Source organism: Perca flavescens, chromosome 17 (assembly GCF_004354835.1).
Source record: "Perca flavescens isolate YP-PL-M2 chromosome 17, PFLA_1.0, whole genome shotgun sequence".
Classification (NCBI taxonomy): Eukaryota; Metazoa; Chordata; class Actinopteri; order Perciformes; family Percidae; genus Perca; species Perca flavescens.
This window is the reverse complement of record NC_041347.1, coordinates 25,005,499-25,019,861: the sequence shown is the minus strand read 5'-3', so window position 1 is coordinate 25,019,861 and position 14,363 is coordinate 25,005,499. Positions and strand designations below refer to the sequence as shown.

Genomic DNA, 14,363 nt, shown 5'->3' with positions numbered 1-14,363 from the left:
GTCATGGCGGCCGTTCAGAATACAATCTCATATTGTACTAAGATAGTTCACTGAAACATGTTTCTGAAAACATTTTAAGCAAGAAATAGGCCGTGCAGTTGCTGAATCTGTCTTCATTTCAGCTCAACAAAGGTCAGTTTAGAAGATTTTCGTCAGATTTTGAGAGACTAGTCATCTCATTCCGCTCGCCATTTCCGGGTGAGTCCCGACTGCCCTGCCGCCGACTGAACATAGGCTCGTTGAAGATGAACTGCTCCTCGCCTGTAAAGTAGACGAGAGCAGGCGACAGCAGCCGGGGACGGTGACAAAACTCTGCTCTCAAGTCGGACAGTTTCTAGCCGTTTCAGCAGCCTTCAGCAGGACTAAGCCAAATTGTTGCTGCTGTTGTTCTGAAAGATATTAAACATTCTGAACTTAGCAGAACCTTTCCTTGTTTGTTTTTTTTCTTCATATTTGCAAAGTTAAGTGATTTAGCATTTAAATATCCATTATTACAAGCTTCAGTCTCAATTTAAAAAAGCGATTAATCGCGATTAATTACAGCAAATTGTGCAACTAATTAGTTAATGTTTTTTAATCGATTGACAGCCCTAGGGTATATATATATACCCTGAAAAGATTTTGTCAGCAGTAAACCCAGGCTTTGCTTCAGTACAATATGATTTGTTACAAAACAACTGATACAATCAGCATATCCAGAAAATACCGAACAGAGCTAATGATAAATAGGTAATAAGCTGCTGTGATGAAGCCCAGATTTGGATTCAATCATGTTGTCTGTAATTACACCCTCCTTATTCCTGACTGTGCACATTAGCAACCCCAAACTACCACGTCGCCAATGAAAAGTTTTTTCTGTAGTACATCTGTTTTGATAAACATGGATCAAAATGTATGTGTACATTTTATTGATATAATCACATTGCAGCCTTCAAAGTCATTGTAATATTACACTTTTAATTCCTATTCAGCCAGCCTTCACAGTTTTAGTGAAAATATGTCATTGGATACTGCTAATGGACTGCAGGTTAGTTGTGTGATGTCTAAAGGTCTGAAAGTACCCATTTCAGTCATGTCATGTTTCACACCATTACCAGACTTCTCAGTTTTCCAACTGTGAGTTTTTACAGCTCTGCTCTGTAATGGCTCCCACTTTAGGTGGACGTTTTTACCAGAAACAGGTGATGAAAGACGTGCAAATGGACTTTTCACTTCTGCCCTGTTCTTCACATATTTGTGACATTATACATTGTTTTTCTTGGTTTCTCTCACTAATTGCTTCATGTCATCTCAGGATGATTTAACCTCACTAGACCCCACATGCCTAAATGCAAAGTTTAAGTCATAATCTGTGACATTTACCTAAAGGTCTGTTTTACTGTTTGCTATCTTGACTGCTCTGACACAAAAGTGATTCAGCATATATGCAGTTCATGAGAGCTTTTTCCATTAGTGGTTCTAATGCTAAGTTTTTGGTGCCCTTTTCTTCGATAAAGGACATTTTTTAGACACGACGCACCTCGCGGCTTGTGTCACATACTCACTCATTCTTGTTTAGTGGGTGGCAAATTTACCACAAGATGGAGCTCTTTGGTTATTGTGAGATCTGTTCTACACATGCCAACCTGCGTCAGCTATATGAAGGAAAAGAACCTTCAACTAGTCTTGCAGATATAGACATGTTGATGTCGCCACCTACTGGTATGTCATTGCTGCAGTATTTTCTTTCTTTTATAAGGCTGCTGTTTTGAACATTTTGTTAATTCATTTATGATCTATTCACCTTCTTAAAGTGATGGTTCGGAGTAATTTCACCCTTGGGTCCTTTGCACAATGACCTCGAGCCAAACACCCCCCGAGAAGCTTTTTTCACCTGGGTCGAACATTGGGAGAGTTAGCGTAGAGTAGCGTTAGAATAGCTTAGCGCAGGGGCTAATGGACCTACGTTTGTATCTCGTAAATGACCCCACTAATAATGCCCGAAATGATACCAACTTCTACACTAGTACAAATAGGTTATGTACTCATAAAACGATGGATTGGAAAGTTTGTAAGTACACCAGAAGTTTATGTAAATAACACTTGCCTGCTGGCTTCTGCTCTCTGCTGTTGTTGTTGCTGCTGTAAGGCGAGGTGCTTAGGGTCGCCTACAAATTACAACAATCGAAAAAGAGATGCAACAAAAATATTTTTTAATTTAACTTTTTTTTTAAGTAAGTGCTGTAGTATAACTAGCAGGAGACAAGTAATAACTGAGGTAAGTTTGGAGACATTACCTTATTTAATCATTAAATTAATAAATATTTTTGTTGTATCTCTTTTCGGTGTAGTAATTTGTAGACGGCCCTAAGCACTCGTCTAACTGCAGGTAGCAGCAGCAGCAGAAGCAACAGAGAGCAGAAGCCAGCAGGCAAGTGTTCATAAACTTCTGGTGTACTTACAAACTTTCCAATCCATCGTTTTATGAGTGCATAACCTATTTGTACTAGTGTAGAAGTTTGGTATCATTTCGGGCATAATTAGTGGGGTCATTTACGAGATACAAATGTGGGTCCATTAGCCCCTGCGCTAAGCTATTCAGCTGATAACGCTACTCTACGCTAACTCTCCCAATGTTCGACCCAGGTGAAAAAAGCTTCTGGAGGGGTGTTTGCCTCGAGGTCATGGTGCAAAGGACCCTAGGGTGAAATTACTCCGAACCATCAATTTAAATATCTGTAAACCAACCTTAGACAGATTAGACAAGGAGGCATAACTGTAAATGTTCTTGAGAAATTAGAGGTCAACAGTAGATACATACATTATTTAAATAACACAGTTCAGATATTCAGCATCAAAGACCCTGGTCAGCCAATACTGCAAGTGTTCTTTTATCGTTTTCTTTGGCTCTCTTTTTCAGGTGTGATTTTTAACCCCTTAAACTACTTCTCTTTTTACCTGTAGGCTACTATCCCAAGGCATGTTTGCAACAAAGTCACAAAATTAAGCAAACAAATAAAAAAAAAAAGCAATTCCAAACAATTCTTCTGATTTCATGCGACCAGGGTTTCCTCCTCCAAATGACTACATTTTAGTGTTTATGTTAAAATGTAATTGCTCACTCTCTCTGTTGTGACTCACTTTGTTTACAAGTGTCAAAATGGCAGCGGATATTTGACTCATAAATGTCATAAGCAATGTTCTGCAGGGCTAGACTCATATCACACAATCCTATAATTAGAAGCCAAGGTGTCACTCTGTGTAGATGACAGACTTTGCTGATTCAGCATTAGCTCACATCGATTTCACAGTTTGCAATCAGATAGTAAAACAGTGTGGTTCTGTTTTACCAGTGTGGTAAAACAGAACTGAGAGCCTACAGCCATGCTAACGGCTCTGTGGGGCTCTACTTAACCACAGTAGTACATTAAGCTAACTAAAAAAAAACTAAAGTGAAGTATAGCTGAGGCTGATGGAAATGTCATTTGTTTTGCAGGCATTTGTTCATTAACCAAAGTATTGGACAAAGTAAAATTTTGATCTGGTGGTGACACAAGATTAAAAGTCTGAGGAAGTTATTATTATGACAACAATATAATCTCAATGTAATATGTAATAAATGAAAAATAACTTGCACTTTTCCTTGAAGGACATTCCAAGTTCCTCTATAATTTGTTTCAATGTTTATTTTTTTCATGAAAAATCTTGGGAAATATTAATTATTTGAAAATGACAGACTGGTTAATACTGTAGGTCTGTTTTTGTGTAAGCATTGTTGTTGTTTATACATATTTTTTTGTGTGTGTATATATATATATATATATATATATATATGTGTGTGTGTGTGTGTGTGTGTGTGTGTGTGGGCGCATGTGTGCGTGCGTGCTCTCCTGGACATTTGTGATTACTGCCTGCTTTATGGAGGGGCTTCACTCATTAACTCTCATCACTGCTGATATTAATGGACCAAACGGAGTAAAAACAGACAGAAACAGAGGGCTGCAGCCTTTTAACACCAAGCACTGTGCATGTGTGTGTGTGTGTGTGTGTGTGTGTGTGTGTGTGTGTGTCTGTCTGTCTGTGTTTGCTTGCTTGCTTGCTCCTCCTTCTACGTTGAAAACTGCTTGCTGGAGACACCCATACATGCTTTATGAGCCTCTTCAGGTCATAACACCTTATTCTTATATTCTTATACATCACTAATGCCTCTCCCAGACTGCAAACGTTCAACAGATTTACCTGGCGAGGCTGCAGAGCTGTGCACAAAGGAAAATAAAACTTCAAACTTGTAGATATCTTTGTGCTGGAAAGAAATTATGCACTATAATGATAAAAGTATTTTTGAAAGAAAAACATTTTTAATATTTTTTATTACAGACTGGGTCTTATTTAAGTAGTTTTAGTCATCATTTGTATTGATTCTTTTAACGTTTGGTGCACCAAAGATATTTTCTGCAATTAGGGACTATGGCATCATTGCTCAAATGGAGTCAGACAGGCCAAGACACACAAGCATTGAGAGCGTTAGAGTGATTTTACACAAACAATTCAGCCAGATGTCTAAACCCCTTATTTACAAATGAGACCCAAGTTGTAATAAATGGCAATGATCCTGTCACAAAAGTAAATGCAAATGAAGAGTAAAATTGAAATCCAGTAACTCTTCTAAACTAAGCTCATCTTATTGTTTAACATTCCTTCAAACTGCTCACAAAAGACATTACAATGGACTCCGTTTTCTGACTGTGTACTGCTAGGGAAAAATCCCTCTTAAATGCTTGAAGACTGAGCTGGATGTTGCTGAAAAGGAGAATGTAAACTTTCCGACATTCATTACAAGCCTTCTCACACCACAACAGTAGGCTACGTGGCATATTTGTTTGGCCTTTTTTAGATAAAAAAAAACAACTTAAAGTCACCAGCTAGGCTTCATTTTCCATACTCAGCCTCAGTCTGAGGACTTTATTCACTTCCTGCTTCATTTCTCTGCAGGCGCTCAAGTGACAGCTTCGTTTCAGGGCTTTTTACAGTTCAACTTTGGTGACACACGGCCAAATGACATGCAGAAGTCACTGTGCATCAAGATCATCAACCTGAAAAACATACACACATACACACACACACACACACACATAGCTCACATGGTCCGGATGTTGCCCTGTCCTACGACAACCCCCATCCTCTATCTGTGGGCTGAAATGAGCAATTTATGCAAAAAAGCAGAAAAAGAGTGAGCATGGCTGATGGAGAAAAGAAAGATATGGATTAATTCTGCTGTCAGGAAAACACTTTTAAATTAAATTAAAAATGAAATTCTTGCCTTTCATGTACAATACTTAATCATAGATGCGGGGATAGTCTCGGATTTCATGAAATAACTTCACCTTAAACACGTGAGTTTATTACCACTCACACAAACACACACGCACACACACACACTCACACTCACACACACACATACACACCGAGGGAGCCAACTCTAATGACTTTTACAATTAGCAGCCATCCTGATTGTGTACGGTTCAGCAGCCGATCAATAAATCAGCAGATAAATGATCGTGAGTCTCTAAGGGAGTAAAAGGCCACAGCACAAATGAATCAGCAGCTGCTTACCACAGTGACATCAGCACCTCTGATGTTTTACAAAATAGTCCATTTAGTTCCATCATCATGACATTTTCTTACAGGTTAGGTGTACAGCTGCTGCTCTTCTCTCCTGTATATGAACACATCTGTCGCTCTTCTTCAGACAACAGATTAGTGGCGTTAAATTTGAACATTTGAAGACATTTGGCGTGCGTTGTTTTGAAAGAAGAGCACATTGTGGATATTTGCAGTTGATTGATGTTTGCGAGTTGAAAGAGTTTTTTGTCACATGAACGTACTCGGTCAGTATCAGTCAGGCTCTTGTTCATGGACAGATTATGAGACAATGGGCCCCTGGACACAGACATGTAAATGCCCCCCCAACAAGCAGGGTTTTTTTACGTCACGGACGTCAGGACGGCTGAACAGATAATTTTCATGCAATGAAACACATGAATGAAATTTGACTGATGTTTGTATCATCACATCAAAAAACACTCACACACACTCACATTCACACACACACACACACACACATGAACTCAGCTACAAGAGAGAAGAGAGACAAATGGGTCACCCTGTAAATGTCAGAGGTAACTATCTAATGTCAGTGATGCTAAACTTCAAAACTTCTAAAAGGTAATGACAAATACAAACTTCATTTTTAAGGAAAACTGTCTGAGGCTAATTTTATCCTGGGAGGAATTTTTTAAAGGGTGATGAGTGTTTGTTTTACCCGGGTATTTTCCCAAACGCTCCAAGTCATGAGAAAGGTCTTTTTCTGAAAATAAAAGCAAACCTATAATAAATTGACTAATATGCAGAGACACAATTTTATTAGCTTTGGTATGAAAAATCACGTCATCAAGTTGGTGCTGCTCATAACGAGGCATTATAATTCATTATAAAGTAGAATAAAAGCACACTGTGAGTGCATGACTACTAGTAGCCTATAATAAGAGAGTGATAAATCAAATATAATGTGAAAAACCTTTATCAGGGACCAACATCATACTGACTTTTGTGTCATGATTTACTGGAAGAAAAGTTCCTCTTTGTCTTTAATGATCTGCTACAACAACAGTGTTCCAGCTATTTAGTCTCCGAAAGTTCACGTGACAAAAAGAATGACCAAAATTTATGCCGCAGAGGCCGAGCAGGGTTTCTGCAAAGTTTAAATTTAATTAAAAAAAGATTATTGTTTGGGCATTTTAGGCCTTTATTTGTACAGGACAGCTGAAGACACGAAAGGGGAGAGAGAGAGAGGGGGAACGACATGCAGCAAAGGGCAGCAGGTCGGAGTCGAACCTGCGGCCACCGCGTTGAGGAGTAAACCTCTATATATGGGCTCTACCAGATGAGCTACCCAGGCGCCCCTAAGACTTTTAAAGACCTTTTTAATACCACATAGAATGCATTTTAATACCTGTTCGATAAGGATGAAAGTATGATGGAAAATCAGCAGGGACAATATGGCCTTGGCTTATTATTATTATATCACATTTCTTTAGTGTTTCCAGCAGTATATACCAATAACTGCTAGTGATATTTACATATCTGCATTTGTATGGGAAGCAACATTTGAATCACTCGGTATGAATCTGTCAGTGCAGCTAAGAATATACGTATGTATACACAATAGAGAATGGAAATGTTTCCTTGTTTCAAGTTTCTGTTGAATCCAATGTATTATTAGATTTGTTAATTAATCCTTTTATGTATATATTTGACTAATTATTGAGGAAATGATATCTATTGTCTCTATGGTCTGACCTCTTTAATGATATTAGTTGTTGCGGTCTGTGGCTGTAGTATAAAAAGACTGTTGTACTGTAATATGCAGCAGTGAAAACCATACATGTAGCTCGTTTATTGACTAGAAAGAAAAGGTGGAGGAGACGCGGAACAGTTAATCGAGAGATGAGGAGGAAACAATGCTGCCCTCTGCTGAAGAAAATCAAGACATGACCTTGTCTTACAGTTTGCCTTCATTCATTTCAGAACAGTTTTTAAAATGGGGGTGACACACAGAGCACAAACTGTTTCCATTTTTTAAAACAACAAATGCAAAGCTCCAAAACGCGTTGTGTTCTCAGTGAATCAAATCATACGTTCAAACGTGCAGTCATCCCTGCTGAGTCCTGAGCTGCTGCCCTGCAGTCTGATATAACCTCCCGCTGTCCAGTATGTTGGACAGTTCTTGTTCCAACACACAATGACATCACAGCTGCTTTCATACTCCCTTTGCTTCTATATTTTAGCAATTACCATGATTAATAGACTGGTCCTACCAGACTCTCGTACATTTCATTTGTACAGAGTACTGAAGGAAAACGATAATTGAGAAGTACGTAGGAGGGCGCAACCAGGCTACATGATTTAGGTTAGTGGTTGTCCCTTTACAAGTGACTATACTGATTATGGAAACGTTTTTTTTTACCTCCATTAGAAATGTTGTATATATGTCAATGGAAATGTTGCGAGTAAATGACTATCTGAAAAGTACCTCGAAGTGTTCTGCAAACCACATTATATAATAGTGCGAAAAAACAAAACAAATCAAAGTTAAGTGAATGCAGGTTCGGTATTCAAACAATTGGCAGAAGTGCATCCAGTCAAAGGAGAAAAATTGCAAATGCGTACAGATAGTTGAAGTGGAAAATAACTGTTTTCCTTTAAGTTTAAATGGTTCAATAAGATCTAAACCATAAAATATACAAAAGAATGAGTTGCTTCATTAAAAGGACAAATAAGTGACTTCTTGATGTCAGAGTGCTTTAGGCTGCAAAAGCTTTCATTTTGTATTTTTACTTTAAATGTGATCTCAGATAATCCGTATAGTACATGCTTTAATCTGCATGTTATAATTCTTAAACTGCAGACAACATACCTAAAAGAGGAAAAAGAAAATATATAGATAGATCTAGCTCTTACATGTCATGCATTGTTATTTTCTCTATGTATTTTAAAATAACATCACTAGGTCGCAGTTGTTTTTCCTCAGATGAATTAAACTGGCATAACATCTTGGGTTTAATTTCTAAACTGTAGTCATAAATAATACATCACTGATGGTAAAATAAAACTCATACCTTCATGTACTAACTGAAGTGACTGATTTGTTTGCTCGCTCATTTTACAGGTCAAACTAAAATTGCAGTCAGCTCTGGGATAAATGGCATGTCGAAGAACCACAAAAGCACAAGATAAGTTTTATGAAATGTCTATTTCTCAGGAAATATGAACATGTAACTGTCCTCAAGAGGACCAACATTTATTTAAAAAAAAAAAAATACAAAACTTAAAAGTGACAGTACAATATTTACATCCATTTCATTTTAAAACATAATAAAATTTTTTACAACAAGCATATCAGTCTGCATTTCTTCTTTTTTTTGGCATCAGATGTGTTGGTCGCTCATAGACGACAACAGTTTTAGCCAGATGGCACTTTCTGGTTGATAGTCCCAGCAGCGCCGCCACAAGTGCTTCAGTAAGTTTAATTGTCAGTGCAAATACAGAAGACTTTCCAGGCCGACCTCGAGTTAAAAAAAACGTTCCTCACTGTCCGAGCCAGCAGCTAAAACATGACCCACCCAGTTAAAAACCGACAGTGAGTAAAAACTCACAGGCGCCGGATGTTTCTCTTGCTGCGGGCGCTGCCTGGTATGATCGGGGTGGTTTTAGGGGTGGTGAAGTAGGGTCGGGGCTGCACCACTCTGCAGGGGGTCGAGTCGTGGTAGGCCTCCTGGCAGTGGGTGCAGAAGTCGAAGAGACAGCTGGAACGTGTGCACGTGGCCCTCTGAACCTCGGGCAAATGTGTCGCTGGTGAGCCGCAGCGCTTGCAGGAACGCAGGGACTCGTGCTGCTTTAGACTGCTGGCGGCCTGGACAGAAGAACAAAAACGTGCAGGTTTGTTAAAGCTAGGGCCCAAAAAAGGAAATGTTCATAGTTTGTTTTTTCATGGTGTGAATTTGGGGCTTCTTCTAATGACCTTTATAGTAGGGCAGTTAACAACTATCATTTACTTGTTAGTCATTGTTCAACTAAAAATGCTAAACATTTGATGGTTCTCAAATGTGAGAATTTGTTGCTTTTTCTGGTCTTCCATTACGCTTAACTGAATATCTTTGAGTTTGTGGGTGAACAAGACAGTTGTTGACATCACCTTGGGCTTTAGGCAATTGTGATGGGCATTCAGCATTTTCTGATGCATTAAGACCAATAAAGTTAATTTAGGGAAATAATCAATAACAAAAATAATTTATACACAAATGCTCACCTGCACATATTCATTGAACCGTGTACATTGGTTTTTGGCCTGTCGGTGCTTCTGAGAGTGGGTATTCAGTCTGTTAATCCTGCAGCCTGGGGTGGATGAGGAGGAAGATGAAGAAGAAGATGAAGGAGTACTTGAGGAGGACAGGGTCTGCATGCAGGACAGCACCACCCTGGACACCGCTACATCCCTTGTCAGACTACAACTCCTTTCACTAAAAGAGCTCTTTGACTCCTAAAAATATAGAAAAAAGGAGTTCCATAATTATTAGAACATGAAAGCACACATGGAGTAAGTTTCAGACACATTTAGCACTTTAAAGCTTTAACCAAACATACCTGCAAATCTTGTACATAATATGCTGTGACTTGTGCAACTAACTCCGCTTACGTTTCTTTAGAGTGACTTTTGAGAGATTTGTGTGCGTTTCCTCACCCTGAGTGCCTGCTCGGCTCTTTGACACCTGCTCAGAGCTGCTGTATCCTCACCGATTATCTTCCTCCATGTCTTGCTCACTTTCCTACAGCTGTGAGGAGAGAAAACATGAACTCATGATTAACATACACAAAAAAAAAGTAAATAAGAGAAAATAGAATTCTTGACAAGTATCTTAATTACATTTCTCTCTAAACGTTTACTTCCATAAACATTTAATCAATAAGGACACTAATTAGTTTGTTTACAGCAGTTGCGTTTGGTTTTAAGCAGACTGAAAAAACCTGCCACCTTACACACCCTTAGAGACGGAATTCAAATTGCACATTGGTCATCCCTTGTGAGTAAAAACCCTCTCCACATAGTGAAGCATTTATAAATTTACCTAATGAGGTCCATGTCTCCCAGCAGGGCCAGGATGTTGATCAGGATGCTTCTCATGTTCCTGGACAAAAGACATGAAAATATGTCAACGTACTCCCGGCCCATCTGGCCTCCGATCACCCGGTCCAAAAGATGATCCTCTGCTACCTTTGTGACGATGCTCCAGTCATACCTGAGACACAGGAAAGCAATTGTGATTTCACTTATTTACTGGACATTGTATAGTCATGCAAGTCTAAACGCATTTGGTACAACTGAAACAAGGAATCAAACTTGAATATAGTTGTGGCTGGGCTACACTGCCCTGAGAGAGTTACCCAGCAAAACGAGCGCCCAACATTTGTGTTTTTTGAAAATTAAACCATGTAAACCTATTCTGATATAACTTCTAAATACAATTATGAACCTGAAAATGAGCATAATATGAGCACTTTAATATGGTTTCAATTAATATAGGACATGATGGGAAAACAAACTAAAAAAAGAATTTCCTTTCTCCCTTTTACAATTTTGAATCGTAAGATATTCTACAGAAAGATTATTCTATCCCACCTCTAAATACAAACTGACCAAAAACTGGTACCCGATTGTGTGTATGTGTGAATCAAGGATGGAGTAAAGCCTTTGTTAAGAACATAATCCTACCTTTTATTCTTCTTATAGCAATTGGCAAGCTCTTCACACACGGCCCGCTGGAAATTCAGTATAGGCAGGTTGGGGTCATTGTGATGGTCTGATGGGGTGGATGACAGGGAGTATGCTGCTCTCCTCCGACAATCCACAGGAGTGGAAGCTGTCACTAGAGGGTTAGAGTCTGTCCTCCCTTTACATTTGGAGGGAGAATTATTTGGTGATATTGCCTTTTCTTGGTGTGTAGCAGCAGAAGAAGACAATTTGGTTACTGTAGGTTTTGCCTGGATGTGTTCATCCTCCGTATCCCCATGATGATCATCGATGTGACTATTCTGCAGAGACAGATAGCCGCTGTCCTCTAACCCTTCATCCAGAATCCGGTCATGCTCCCTGCTGGTGCTGTTTTCCTTGTTGTGGACTGCTCTAGTGTTGTTATTGAGAGATAACAAGGCTGTAGTCACTCCTGCAGGTGGACACTGAGGTTTGATGGGGATGGGCTCTTTCACTGGAGAAGATTTGAGGTTAAGCACCCTGGACTCAGCAGCAGCAGCAGCAGAGCTTTTCTCCATTTTGTTTGCCATGGTAGCTTCGTAGCGAGGGAATTTCATCACGGCTTTCTTACAGTGGAACATATACACTGTGCAGTATGGATATTTCTGGATGAAGGAGACAAATAAGTAGATTATGTTAAGTAAATACTGAATGTGACTGTCAAGCCTGCCAAGCAACATGGCTTCTCTCATGCAAGCCATCTTAGCTAGCTATCGCTAATCGTAGTAAACTAGTTTCCCTGACATTAAGGAAAATGATATATAACTATAACGCTATTCAACTGTTAACATATCAACTTTGAATGCAGTTGGAAACTCTTCTGACAACTATTTTTTTTCAAATAATTGATTTTGGCGCGATATAGCTAGATTTGGCGGAAACGTAGCAGTGACGTGAACATACTCCGACTTTGGTTTGCAGCATTTAAATGCACAATAAGTAAGTGGCTTATTTCATGAAATTACTCAGGGGTTATGATCTGTTGCACATTAACAGGAGAATATTTAAATATTAAAAAGCCTAAATTAACGTTACTGAACTGCATTTACGCTAGCAATGTGGGATGTATGGCAAGTAACGGTAGCTTGTAAATAAGAAGCTAGCTAACATTGAGAACATCATGATACATGTATATTAATATTAGCAGTTGAAAGGATGGAAGATATTAGGTTAAGCTTCTTACCTGACGTTTGGTAATGTCGTTATCCAAAGCAGACTCTTGCTTCCCTCCTTTTAGCCGCTGAGCTAACTTTCGACTGACACCCGCTCTACCCAAATAAAATACTCCACAACTGAAAATCCGCCAGTTGCTGCAGCTATTTGAAATCCGTGCGCAAAAGGCGCAAACCAATCACAGCGAAGTGGGGTTTTGTCCTTTTAAACCATCAACCAATGGGAGCTGAGATTTCAACAAGTTTGTGATGTCAGCGCGCAGTCAACGTGGCCCCACTGGTTTATGGGTATTTCCCGTATTTCCCTACATCTTTGTCATATCTACAGTACTAATGTATCTGAAACTAGTAAAAAATCAACCGAATCAGGTGTTAGGCTCTCAACAATATAAGCAGGGCTATTGAATAGGTAGCGAACGGTGAACATTCAAACATTTTTATTTCTATAGCTTAATATTGCTAAAGGAGTTCATGGTAAATCGACATGATTGTTAAATGCACAATAACCTTTAGATAGTAAGTGTATATTTCTGATACAGTTTTAGTTTTAAATAGTGCACAATCCCTATTCGTTTTATTTTCTTTAGGCTAAACATTATCAACAATTATCAATAACAATATCATTTGAATCTGCAGCTCGCCTCGGCTTTATAGATAACGAGTTTAAGGTATTTAGCTGTCCACTTCTAACTTCTGTCATGACAGAATCCCACTGTTTGAGAAAAAGAGCTAAAAGACCGGTCTTCACAGGACAGTTCAGTTCCCACCCCCGCCTGGAATGTGTGAATGTGGCTCTTTCACTGAAACCAGACGTGGGGGAAGTTGCAGGATGTGGTAGTTTGGAAACATTTCACTTTATGGTATTTGTTGTGCATGACAGGCCAAGACAACATACACAATAGCAGAATTATGACCCAAAACATAACCAAACTTTATTAGGTATTTTTTGTTGTTGTTGCATTAATACAAAACAGTGAAATAGGGAAATAAGAAAACTATTTGAGGCCAGCAGTGAGACAGAGAAAGTGTGAATGTTGTGTATGTAGATGTGGGGAGGGGGCACCTTCTGAGCACCGACGTTTAACATCTTTGCATACCAATGTGCATAATGCTAATTAAATAATGATCCCAGCATCAATCTTATTGTGTCCACACAGTCATTCCAATTAAAACTGCAGAAGAGCAACAGGCAAATCGGGCAACTGCCCCGAAAGCACTCACTGCCTGCTACAATGCCTGCAAAAAAGGCATTTTAGGTATGAGTATATGCACCAGTAAACCAAAATATCAACTGAAATGCTAGGCCTGCATTATCCCCTAAGAATTGTATTATTTGTCTACATTGTTCTTACACTGTGCATACTTTTAAATTAGTCTATAATTATGTTTTTATTGAAATGACCAAAAACTAGAGACACCCAACAAACCTTTTAAAAAAAATCTGCCTTTGCTTTCACTAGTGGGCTTTCTATGTTGTTGGTAAGTGAAATAATGATGGGTGGGAACAATCCTTAGCCGGCCCTGCAAATATGTCTTTAGTCTAGAGACAGTAGTCATGTTTTCCTATAATGTAGAAGAAAGTATAGGGCAGAAAGAAAAGTATTCTTTGTTAGGCTGGCAGGACTTGGAGTTCAGGTTTTTTCTGTTGCATCTTCGTTTGGACACAAAGAGAAACATCAACTGATCTCCAAAGCAGTTCTTCAGTTCCTGCATAACACAGGACTGGAAGAATGTAGTTCAAACCTTGACCTCTGGAGGGCAGTTATACGCTTATATTTAGCAGCGTCTACACCACTGCCGGAGGCGATCCCACTATGGCCACGCCAAGACACGCCCTTCAATAG

General features: G+C 39.1%; 1 protein-coding gene across 1 annotated transcript; it reads right to left on the bottom strand.

Moving 5' to 3' along the window:
• Positions 1-8,814: 8,814 nt before the first annotated feature.
• Positions 8,815-12,700, bottom strand: fbxo5 (F-box protein 5). Its single transcript, XM_028603610.1, has 6 exons — positions 12,531-12,700; positions 11,309-11,952; positions 10,665-10,835; positions 10,280-10,370; positions 9,848-10,078; positions 8,815-9,451 (listed from the first exon to the last, which is right to left on the bottom strand). Exons 2-6 carry the CDS (start codon positions 11,926-11,928, stop codon positions 9,191-9,193), a joined length of 1,374 nt encoding a protein of 457 aa, XP_028459411.1. The 5' UTR covers positions 11,929-11,952; positions 12,531-12,700; the 3' UTR covers positions 8,815-9,190.
• Between the last annotated feature and the right edge of the window lie 1,663 nt (positions 12,701-14,363).

Bases quoted from the DNA above. Each gene is read 5' to 3' on its own strand.
- fbxo5 (XM_028603610.1), bottom strand. From the start codon at position 11,928: ATGTTCCACTGTAAGAAAGCCGTGATGAAATTCCCTCGCTACGAAGCT. The intron at 10,836-11,308 runs GTAGGATTATGT...CCTGTGTCTCAG, and splicing joins TGCTATAAGAAGAATAAAAG to GTATGACTGGAGCATCGTCA. The intron at 10,371-10,664 runs GTAAATTTATAA...CTCTCCTCACAG, and splicing joins GGAGACATGGACCTCATTAG to CTGTAGGAAAGTGAGCAAGA.